This window comes from Sus scrofa, chromosome 13 (assembly GCF_000003025.6).
Source record: "Sus scrofa isolate TJ Tabasco breed Duroc chromosome 13, Sscrofa11.1, whole genome shotgun sequence".
NCBI lineage: Eukaryota > Metazoa > Chordata > Mammalia > Artiodactyla > Suidae > Sus > Sus scrofa.
Genome location: NC_010455.5, coordinates 202,198,636 through 202,211,118, shown reverse-complemented (window position 1 = coordinate 202,211,118; position 12,483 = coordinate 202,198,636). Strand labels below are relative to the sequence as shown.

Sequence of the window (12,483 nt, the reverse complement as noted above, 5' to 3'; positions counted from 1 at the left end):
TTTATTTTATTTTATTTATTTATTTATTTATTTATTTATTTATTTATTTATTTGTCTTTTTGCCATTTCTAGGGCTGCTCCCACGGCATATGGAGGTTCCCAGGCTAGGGGTCCAATTGCAGCTGTAGCCACCAGCCTATGCCAGAGCCACAGCAACGCGGGATCCGAGCCGCGTCTGCAACCTACACCACAGCTCACGGCAACGCCGGATCCTTAACCCACTGAGCAAGGCCAGGGATCGAACCCGCAACCTCATAGTTCCTAGTCGGATTCGTTAACCACTGAGCCATGACGGGGAACTCCTATTTTGTTCTTTTTATGGCTGAGTATTATTCTGTTGTATATCTGTACCACATCTTCTTGATCCATTCATCTGTCAGTGGACATTTAGGTTGTTTCCATGCCTTGGCTATTGAGAATAGTGCTGCAGTGAACATACGGGTGCATGTGTCTTTTTGAATTATAGTTTTGTCTGGATATATGCCCAGGAGTAGGATTGCTGGGTCATGTGGTTGTTCTATACTTAGTTTTCTGAGGAACCTCCATACTGTTTTCCATAGTGGTTGTACCAGTTTACATTCCCATAAACAGCGTGAGGGTTCTGTTTTCTCCGCACCCTCTTCAGCATTTGTTATTTGGAGATGTATTAATGTTGGCCATTCTGACCGGCATGAGGTGGTCCCTCATAGTTTTGATTTGCATTTCTCTGATAATTCCTAATGCTGAGCATCTTTTCATGTGCCTACTGACCATATCCATATGTCTTCTTTGGAGAAATGTCTATTTAGGTCTTCTGCCCATTTTTCAATTGGGCTATTTTTTTTGTTGTTATTGAGTTGTATGAGTTGTTTGTATATTTTAAAGATTAAGCTCTTGTTGGTTGCATCTTTTATAACTATTTCTTCCCATTCTGTAGGTTGTCTTTTCACTTTTTTTAATGGTTTCCTTTGCTGTGCAAAAGCTTGTAAGTTTGATTCGGTCCCATTTGTTTATTTTTGGTTTTATTTCTTTTTCTTTTTTTTTTCTTTTGTCTTTTTAGGGCCACATCCATGGCATATGGAGGTTCCCAGGCTAGGGGTCAAATCGGAGCTACAGCTGCCGGCTTATACCACAGCCACAGCAATACAGGATCTGAGCAGCATCTGCCACTTACACTCCATCTCACAGCAATGCCAGATCCTTAACCCACTGAGCAAGGCCAGGGATCGAACCTGCAACCTTGTGGTTCCTAGTCGGATTAGTTTCCATTGTGCCATGACAGGAACTCCCTATTTTTGTTTTTATTTCTATTGCCTTGGGAGACTGACTAAGAAAATATTTGTATGATTTCTGTCAGAGAATATTTTGCCTATGTTCTCTTCTAGGAGTTTTATGTGTCATGTTTTATGCTTAAGTTTTGAAACCATTTTGTGCATGGTGTGAGGGTGTGTTCCAGCTTCATTGATTTACTTGCAGCTTGCTGAAGAGTCTCTTCTTTTCTCATTTTATTTTATTTTATTTTATTTTATTTTTGCTTTTTAGGACCACACCTGCAGCACATGGAGATTTCCAGGCTAGGGATCGAATTGGTGCTGTAGCTGCCAGCCTACACCACAGCTCACGGCAATGCCAGATCCTTAACCCACTGGGTGAGGCCAGAGATTAAACCTGCATCTTCATGGATGCTAGTCAGATTTGTTAACCGCTGAGCCACGACAGGAACTCCTCTTTTCTCATTTTATATTCTTGCCTTCTTTGTTGAATATTAATTGATTGTCATTGTCTGGGTTTATTTCTGGGCTTTTTTGTTCCATTGGTCCGTATATCTGTTTTTGTAGCAGTACCACACTGTCTGGATTACTGTAGCTTTGTAATATTGTCTGAAGTCTGGAAAAGTTATGCTTTCTGCTTTTTTTTTTTTTTCCTTCAGGATTCTTTGGTGATTCTGGGTCTTTTATGGTTCTGTATAAATTTGGGAGTTGTTTGTTCTAGTTCTTTGAAAAATGTTAAAGGTAATTTGATAGGGATTGCATTGAATCTGTAGATGGCTTTGGGTGGTATGGCCATTTTAACAATATTAATTCTTCCAATCCAGGAGCATGGGATATCTTTCCATTTCTTTGAATCCTCTTTAATTACCTTTATTAATCTTTATAGTTCCCAGGGTATAAATCTTTCACCTTCTTGGTCAGATTTAGTCCTAGATACTTAGTTTTTTGATGCAATTTGTAAAAAATTTTTTTTAAATCACTCAGTGAATTTTATTACATTTATAGGTGTACAGTGATCATCACAACCCAATTTTATAGCATTTCCATCCCAAACTCCCAGCCCGTCCCCCACCGCCCAACCTGTCTCATTTGGAAACCATAAGTTTTTCAAAGTCTGTGAGTCAGTATCTGTTCTGCAAAGAAGTGCATTGTGTCCTTTTTTTAGATTCCACGTGTAAGTGATAGCATATGACGTTGGTGTCTCACTGTCTAACTTCATTTAGCATGGTAATTTCTAGGTCCATCCATGTTGCTGCAAATGCTGTTACTTCTTTCCTTTAATGGCTGAGGAATATTCCATTGTGCATATGTACCACCTCTTCTTTATCCACTCCTCTGTTAGTGGACATTTATGTCGTTTCCATATCTTAGCTATTATATATAGTACTCCAATGAACACTGGAGTACATGTGTCTTCTCAAGTCATGGTTTTCTCTGGATAGATGCCCAGGAGTGGGATTGCTGGATCAAATGGTAGTTCTATTTTAGTTTTCTGAGGAATCTCCATACTGTTTTCCACAGTGGTTGCACCAATTTACATTCCCACCAACAGTGCAATAAGGTTCCCTTTTCGCCACACCCTCTCTGGCATTTAAGTTTGTGCACAGCAAAGGAAACACTAAATAAAGCAAAAAGGCAACCCATAGAATGGGAGAAAATATTTGCAAATGAAGTGACTGACAAGGGATTAATTTCCAAAATTTATAAACACCTCCTGTAGCTCAATAGCAAAAAACCAAACAATCCCATCAAAAAATGGGCAGAAGATCTAAACAGACAGTTTTCCAAAGAAGACACACAGATGGCTAAATAACACATGAAAAGATGTTCCACATCACTAATATTAGAGAAACGCAAATCAAAACAGCTATGAGGTACCACCTTCCCCTATCCAGAATGGCCATCATCAAAAAGTCTACTAACAGTAAATGATGCGATTTTAAAAGATACTGTCTATACTCCTTTTCTGCTGTTTCATTGTTGGTATGCAGAAATGCACCCGATTTCTCAATGTTAATCTTAGATCTTGCTCCTTTGCTGAATTTGTCAGTTTGAGTAGTTTCTGTGTGGAGTCCTTAGGGTTTTCTATGTGCATCTTAAAATTTCATTTATTTAAATTTAAATTAAAATTTTAAAAGAATTAAAGTATCTTCAAAATACAGAGTGAAACCTGTTAACTTACATCAAATCAAAACTTTTGTGGACCTTGGAGTCAGGCCAGTCTGACTTGAATCCTGGCTCTGTTGCTTATTAACCAGGGGGTCCTGGATGAATCAGTGACTTTCCTGGGTGTCCATGTGCCCAACTGGACAGTGGGAACGTGAGCTCTGAGTGGTAATCAGGATTAAATGAGAAATTCGTGTGGTGTCCTTAGCCCTGGGGCTGCCGCTTCAGCACTTAGTGGACAGTAGCTATGCTCTTTATTAAGGGCTTAATCATGAAACTTAAAGATGTGTAGCTGGCATTCATCTCACTAGAAACTCCAAAAGTCTGATTCTCTAATACAATAGAACATGTCTCATTTCATCCTTTAAGCCATCACTCATAGATGCTGTCCAAGTGAAGTGCTGTGTGTGAATGGAATTGAACTTGGGTTTGGAGGGACCTGTCGTATTAGGGTTGGGGGGCAGGAGCTAAAAGTCAGTGATAGTCCCAACAGAAGAGAAGTGGGTATTCTAGTCATTTACTGCGTGTGTCTAAAGGCGCATGTTTAAGGCAGAGCTGGGTCATTTTTCTATGGCTGTGCTGAGTCCAGCCCTAACGGAGAACAAAACACAGAAACGTGGTTATTTACTGCTGTTTGTGTGGCCTCTTGTGTCTCCTGGCTGTCTCAGGTTCTGCACGGATGGTACCTGAGCTGGCTTCCGGAAGGACATGATTCAGACTGTTCCAGACCCAGCAGCTCACATCAAGGTAGGTCCCATCTCAGCCGGGAAGCTGCCCTGGCTTCGCCTTGGCTGATGTTCCGCAGGTGCCTGCCCACCCATAACTGAACACTGAGGTCAGGAACCTGCAGCCATGGGCCACCCCAGCCCACCCAAGGAGCAAAGAAAATGCGTCTCATGTTTTTCTTTTCTTTTCTTTTTTTTTTTTTTTTTTTTTTTTTGCGGGGCGTGGGGGGTTGCAATTTCTCAGTGAGTGTTTAAGACATGTTTACTCTGTAATACCAACTCTTTTATAAAGGGTACTTGCCAGGGTTTGCACATTTTTCAGCGGTTGAAAAAAATCAAAAGAAGGATCCTGCTGCAGGATGCACGTACATTAGGTGGCATTTAGATTTCATTGTCCAGAAGGAATGTCGTACGGAGCCATGGCCCCACTCGCATCCCCATCACGTCTAGCGCTGCTCTCACGCTGCTGCTGCAGAGTCGGGTCCTTCCCACACAGACCCTGCGAGCTGCAAAACTGACAGTATTTACTGTCGGGCTCTTCGCAGGAAAAGACTGCTGACCCCTGAGTTAACGTCGAAAACCACATCCCAAGTTGTCTAACTCCTGCTCAGATCCCATCTCCTCCACACTTGCTGGGGTTGCCTAGGGAGAGACGAGGGGCTGAGGGCTTGGGTTTCCAACACTCGGCCGTCCTTTTATGTAAGCTGCTGACACGTCAGCAGCTTGTCACCCTGCACCTGCTCCTCCACCCCCAGCCCCACGTCACCTCCTCATTGACAGCTCTTCCTGGGGCGCTGGAGGTGAGAACAGGGAACTGAGGTTCGAGCCAAGGCGAGTCCCCAAAGGAAACTGGCCCACTCCTTTCAATACTATGCGTACACGTGGTTATAGCCACCAGGAGGAAATGAGATGATGGTTTTCATACACTTGATCCAAATAAAAGTTATAGCAAAAGTTTGGGCTCGAGCTACATTCTCCAGATAGGCTGTCTACACCTGGGCTGACTGGTTCACCTGTCTACATTGGCCCACCTGGCTCACTACCTTGCCAGTTCTTGACTTTCCTCATATAAATTCATTTCCGCTAATGGCCCCGTCGATGTTACTAATTTATCCTCCACCTAAAACATTTATTGCAAATGAAAAGTGGCTTATAAGGGGAAGGAAGTTTTATGGTATTGAAAATTGACTTTTTTTTTTTTTTTTTTTTTTTGCACTGCAACAAAATGCCCTCCAAAGTGACATGCACACACACATGTGAACACACACACACACACACACACACTTTAAAGGCAGTATATTTGGGAGAGTGTTATGTACCATGTGTGCAACTCACATTCATAAATATTTGATTTCTTTGAAAATGGAATTAGAGGAATTCTCGTTGTGGCTCAGCAGGTTAAGGACCCAACATAGTGCCTGTGAGGATGCGGGTTCGATCCCTGGCCTCACTCAGCAGGTTAAGGATCTGGCATTGCTGTGAGCTGTGGCATAGGTCACAGACAAGGCTCGGATCTGGCATTGCTGTGGCTATGGTGTAGGCTGGCAGCTGCAGCTCCGATTCGACCCCTAGCCTGGGAACTTTCATATGCCGCAGGTGCAGACCTAAAAAGAAAAGGTAAAAAACAAGTCGCAACTGGAAGTAATGAGTGTAAATGCATTCTCTGAGCTTCGCAGGTGCTCCTGCAGTGTCAGGACTATGGGGAATCCAGGGGTGTGGAGGACTCTGAATTTATCCCAGGACAGGGAGGAGCAGAACCCCTGGAAGACACCGTCATTTGATTTCTGTGTCATAGTTTATTGGGGCATGGCTGTTATGTCTACAGAAACGCAAGTGGGAAATCTGGTGGATGTGATACTGGTTTCTTCAGAAATATCAGGAACACGTTTGGTACGTGTGTCTATGCTACATACACATGGGGGGAGAGGACTTTTTTCTCTTCGTCTCTGTTGACCACGAAGCTGCAGGAAGCCAACAAAAGCTCTCAGGAAAGAAAAGTGATATAAGAAAATACCTTCTAGAGTTCAGGGTAGGAACAGTAACAACTGAAATCCATTCGGACTGGTATTTTTTCCCCTAACCAACCAGAGGGAGGGATGAGGTCGGCAAGAAATTATTGCAGGTTTTCGAAAGTTAATTCTTAGAGCGCAAATAGAACAGAGCTGGCAGAAGTGTTCTGTATTTGATCTCAGGAATGGGCTCTGTTTTCAGCTCTGATCATCCTATTATCATGTCGACCCATGTACATACAAATGAAGGATAATTATGAGAAATGGTGACCCCAAGAGTTTCTTAAAAACAGATTTCAACTCAAATTGCTTCTGTGTCTTTTGAAGATATGTGGTAACTGAGAGTTGCAGAGATTAATTGCTGCTGTTGTATTAACGACTCTTCCTTGTGGACCTGTCAAATTTTACCTGTTGGAATTTGAATAATTATTCCTGGACGACTTTTTTTTTTTCTCCCCATATATGAAATTGGTGTCCTCGATGACGAGGTCAGGAAAGTAGATTGCCTTCCACTGTTTCCTTAAAATACCCGATTTGGGAAATTTATTCAGCACAGTTTTCTGTGCTGAGAATTTTCTGGTTCTGGGCTGAGGAAGGCGGCTCTTATGTCCAGGAGAGGAAGTTCTTACAAATGATACGTGATAGGTTCCACTTGATAGGTTAATGTTGGTAGTGGAAGATTTTTCTCTTTGGCTCATTGCTGCAGAAATGTTTTTCTCATCTGGGGAGGACTTGAATTCTCCATAGAATTGACTGCACATGGCAGGTGTGCAGGGAGACAGCCATGAAGATTTTATGTGCTCTTCACATTCATCCATAGGCTGATTTGCAGGAAAGAAAGCCTCCTTTTGTATTTAAGAAATGTATTCTGCCTAATTTCCTATAGTTCTTTTCTGCTGGAGCAAATTACCTTCACTCTTTCTTATGTTTCAAGATCTAGAAGTCGTTTTTAAAAAAGAGGGATGATGAATAATTATGAAATATGAGATATTCTTGATTTCAGTAATATAACAACTGTGGCAATTGATTTAAAAAGAAAACGAACAGAAATTTAAAAGCATTTTTCGCTTGTTTTTATTGCTAAGAATACTGAGTCATTAAGCACATTTGGTTTTGTCTTGCTTTGCTGGCCCTTCTAAGCACTTCCTTATAATAAAAATTATGGTAAGTGTCACACCAGTGCATTCCTAGCTGGTTAGGTCATGTGACCATGCCTCTACTCTGCTGAGGGGGAGTGCCTTTCACAACTGACCAAAGATGGACCCATATTCTTATCTCTGTTACCAAATCTAAGCTCCACCTGCTCCACATGGCAGGACAACAAATTTAAAGACGAGTTGTTGGGGCAAGGAATAGCGACTTTATTTGGAAAACCAGCCAACCGAGAAGATGGTGGACTAGTGTCCCAAAGACCCATCTTACCTGAGTTAGAACTCAGGCTTCTTTATGACTGGTTGTTGCAAACTTAGCACCAGCATCCTTTGTTCTTGCAGCTGCCCACATGGTCTGGTCACAATGTCCCTGTAAACCTCTAGGAAGACTCTTGTTACTTTCTCCTCTGCAACTTTTTATCTCTGTATGAATGGAAAAGTGTTACATTTTTAAAGGTCAGAGCCTTGAGGATGGGCTGTCCATATATTTCAGGCTCTAGGCAGTCTTCTTTTCCCCAACCTCAAGAGCCAGCCTGACTAAGTCCAGGCAACAGAGCACAAGGATTAGAGCGGAAGGAATAGATCCGACATGGAGTCCGGTCTGTTCTTCTCTGTTATAGCCCAAGCAGGGGAAAAAGGCTAGAAAATCCATTTTATTAGGAATTGACAAATATCTTGGTCATGAATTCTCATTCTGATCAAGGAATTCTCAATTTCTGTCATTGCATTTTCTCCTGAGAGCTCCGTTTTGATGTCTTCATTTACTGCCACTAGATGAACAGGAGCAGCAGCATAGTCAGGTTTATAGCTTTAGAGAGACCTATGATAGGTACATTTTGTAATCGTTCACTCTCTTGTTCACAAACAACCCACTTGGAGTTCGGTACGTTTTGGAACTGACCAAAGGAAGACAGGACTGAGAGGGGAAGGGTCTGAATTTTAGTGCTACCCCCTAGACCACTGGCTCTGTGACCTAGAGATGCTGGTTCCCAAACTCTCTGAGCTGTGTGTTCTTAGCTAAGTTCATGTCATGGTTAAGGGTGAGGGTCCTGGTGTCCTAGGACTCGATTCAGATCCTGCTCTATCATTAACCACCTCGGTGATGCCCTACAACTTCCTTGATCTCTCTTGGCTCCTTGCTTTTTAGGGCCACCCCTGTGGCACATGGAGGTTCCCAGGCTAGAGGTCAAATCAGAGCTGTAGCTGCAGGCCTCCGCCACAGCCACAGCCACACCAGATCTGAGCCGTGTCTGCGACCTCCACCACAGCTCACAGCAGCACGGGATCCTTAACCCACTGAGCGAGGCCAAGGGTCAAACCCACAACCTCATGGTTCCCAGTCAGATTCATTTCCACTGAGCCACAGCGGGAACTCCTTGCTTTTCCTCTTGTGTGAACTAGAAGTGCCTGCTTTGTGGGTTTAGTATTAGGATTCAATGAGTTCTTAAGGTTACTTACCAAGACCCCACGGAGTGTCCAACTGTCGTGAGCTATTATGGCCTGTGAAATGGGGGTAACCCATCCACCTCAAGGACATGATAGCAGCATGTCCAGTATACACAGAGCAGCGCAGGTGTGTGTTAACAAATACTGAGTTAAGTGAAAAGAAATCTGAAACAGCATATGCTCTCTGGCACAAAGCTACTTATGTATAGGAAAACATGTGCTTCCCGAACAGCATCTTGTCCTTGTCATGGATGTGTACATATCTGAGACATATGGTGACCACACCAGAGGGGATAAGGACATATATGGGACATGTTGGCGGGTTGCTTAAGACATGGTTAGAGGATAAGGGAAACAATACTAATAATATACAGAAAATGTCAGTTTCTAGCCTTCAGGTTTGAATGTGGCACAGAGGGTCCTCTCCTCCACCATGGTGGTAAGTAGGTACAATACCAGTTGTGCCTTGGTACCAGTTTGGCGATACCTCCTAACAGTAACAATGGGCCGGCCCTCGTGCCCCAGCAGTTCACCCTTGGGTAGAAGTCTTACTGCATACCAGTGCCAGGAAACATACATAAGCTGAAAACTAGAACCACCCAAATGGCCACCAAGAGAACAGAGAAGTAACTTGGGGGCCTAGTCCTGCAATGGAATACTATACAGCACTGAAAAATAAAGTACAAGCTTCTACAGTGTCTGTGCCTCAATGTGCATGATTCTCAAGGTTGAGTGAAGAAAAGGTCACAGAAGAATAAATAACAGTATGATTCTGCATATAAAGATCAAAAAGAGGCAAAACTACAAAACATATGTTTTTCAGAGACACATCTGCGGCACGAAGAAGAACAAAGGCACAATATGTATATAATTCAGATAGAAATTGCTTTATAGGGGGGAGCTTTGGGGAGGGATGGGAGGCTTCTGAGGTCCTGTTGTGGGCTGAGGAGTGCCTGCAAGAGCATTTGCTTCTTCTGCCTTAAATTACACAGTATCACGTACCCTGTTTTTGTGAAGAGTGGTGTTTACAGTAAAGACGTTAAGATCCTGAAAGAAGAGAAAGGGAAGGTAGTGTTGGCATCAGCTCAAGGTGGTGTCGTATTCGGGAAGACACTTTCTCACTGGGAACCCTTCTGCACTGTAGCAAGTCATTAATGTTAGAGATGGCTCGTTCCAGTGCTGGTCTAGCTGCTGGGAGGGTGGGAGACAGCTCTGGTCAAGAGATGGTTGATGGTGGTGAGAGGCTGTGTCTGCACCCAAGCTGGACACGAGGCTTTTCCACCAGTTCCGGTCATTTCTATGTGGAGTAACTCCACTGCCTTTGTCTCTGTGGGTGGCTCCACTGCATCCTTTTGCAATAAGGGGCATGTATCTGATGCACTCATTCATTCATTCAATCAACAAACATTTATCAAAGCCTTGCATGTACTCACAATGGGTTGGGAGTGTGGGTGTGGGAATAAGAGACCATAAAGTGACAGCACCCATCATCCAGGACACAGGTCACATGTTCCCGAACACGTGTCCTCGGAGGCTGGGTCTCCCCTGCTCCTCTCCACCAGCTTCCAACTCACCGCCCCCATCCTGCTCATAGCTCAGTGCTCCACCAGCACTGCTTTTGCCTGGAGACAGCCAGGAAGTCTCCAGGGTCTTTCTGGGGGGTCTCACCTTGCTGCTTATTTTAGGCAGAGCGTGCAGGTGATTTAGAGCATGTGCCTTGGACCAGATGGCTCATGGGTCCAGCTCACGTGCCACTGCATCCAAAAATGCCTGGAGTTGGTCACTGTCCTGCCGACCCTTTGTTCCCCAGGAGAGGGGACCCAGCCCAGTTCTGGTGTTCGCTTCTAGCTCATCTCTGGCTCCTGTTCCCCTTGGTTTCCTGGGAGGATCAGTCCCAAACAGTGGAGCGTGGGGTCAACAGTTTCTCTGTTCTGGCTTCTAGTTGCTTCCACATGTGGAGAAGGACTAAAAAATCAGCTTACTCAGGATTTGTTTCTAATTATGATTTTTTTTTTCCTTCCTGCTCCATTTCCCTTTAACTTTTATACGTCTTGTTCGCTTTTATACGTGGGTCGGGGCCAGATGGTCTAGGTTTAAAGCTGGGCACCGTACTCTTCAGTTGTCTCAGTTTCTTTAGCTGTAAAATGGGGTGAATAGTGCACCTACCTCATAGGATCATGAGGGTTAAGTTAGTTAATGCTAATGGTTTTAAAGCACCCAGAGCAGTGCCTGGCTCACGTTAAACATTTTTTATAACATTTTATGTTCTTAGCATTATAATGCCATTAGTATCATATTAATTACATAGTGCATTATTAATATATAATGTAATGGATTAAGTATTGGATATTTGGGTTTATTGTAATGGATTAAGCTTTGTTATATTTTATGTTACACTAATTTTATAATATATTACTTTTATAATTATTTTATAATACCTTACATACATATAATGTATGTTACTGACAATGTATTATTGGCATTTTATGTATATATTACTTACATTATATATGTATGACACACCCATGGCATATGCAAGTTTCTGGACCAGGGATCCAATCTGACTGCAGCTGTGGTCAGAGCTCCTCCAGACAATGCTGGATCCTTAACCTGCTGTGCGACAGTGGGAACTCCAACATTTTCTATTTTAACATATATAATTAATAATTATCAACATGTTATATATTACTATATTGTTAGTATTACTGTTAATAATATAGCAATGTATTATTATTAAAAATTAAACGGTATGATGTATCATTATATTATTAATATACAATATGTATTTTCATACTCTTACATAATAGTGGTAGAAGGGGAGAAGAATAAAGAGAATATAATGGAAAGAATTGGAAAGGGCGTTCCCGTCGTGGCACAGCAGAAGTGAATCCGACTAGGAACCATGAGGTTGCGGGTTGGATCCCTGGCCTTGCTCAGTGGGTTAAGGATCTGGCGTTGCCGTGAGCTGTGGTGTAGGTCGCAGACGTGGCTCGGGTCTGGCTTTGCTGTGGCTGTGATGTAGGCTGGCAGCTGCGGCTCCGATTCGACCCCTTGCCTGGGAACCTCCATATGCCATGGGCACGGCCCTAGAAAAAAAGACAAAAAAAAAAAAAAAAAAAGAAAAAAGAAATGGAAAGATAATAGGGTCAATAGTTGCCAAGAAGTAAACTGCTGAACTGACCTCTTTCCCATGTGCTTCCATGGCTGCCTCTCTGAAAGTAAAGCTACATGTTTCTGACGATGAAAGATGCTAAACCAAACCTCTGCCTTTCATAGAAGGAAGGGTCTGGATGAGATTAAGGAAGCGGCCAGCGTTAAGTGCATGGTCACTGGGAGGCTTGAGAACCAACCCAAGAGCAGGATGCTTTTAAAGTAACACGGAGCAGATGCAAAGTGTGCCCATCTGCATCCCCAGGCAGGGCGTAGGCGGCTTCTGTGTCTGGTGGTGACTTAGCCCGTCGCCGCCACCACAGAGGAGCGTGGACAGAGGAGGTCAGACCCGACGGACAAAGGACCCATTGACCGTCAGCAGTTTGCACATCTTGCAGACCTGAATTATAGTAACTTTGCTTCCCAGGAAGGTGGCAAGTTTATCCTTTAGAGGCTACACCCAACAGCAGCCAGAATTTTCCTCCCCAAATCGGTGTACTGTGAAGATGATGGAAGCCTTTGATGCGCTGCCTGTTTTTTCCTCAATAAATCAGCTTTGATCCGATTCCAGTGGGGTTAGCACATC

General features: G+C 43.2%; 1 protein-coding gene across 3 annotated transcripts in view; it reads left to right on the top strand.

Annotated features, from left to right (window-relative positions):
• The window catches only part of ERG (ERG, ETS transcription factor), a 303,336-nt gene that overhangs the window by 91,454 nt on the left and 199,399 nt on the right, over positions 1-12,483 (top strand). For all 3 annotated transcript variants that reach the window (XM_021068471.1, XM_021068469.1, XM_021068468.1), the window contains exon 3: positions 4,085-4,163. In XM_021068471.1, the coding sequence (XP_020924130.1) occupies positions 4,125-4,163 (39 nt within the window). In that variant the 5' untranslated portion in view covers positions 4,085-4,124. The remainder of the gene's footprint in view (positions 1-4,084; positions 4,164-12,483) is intronic.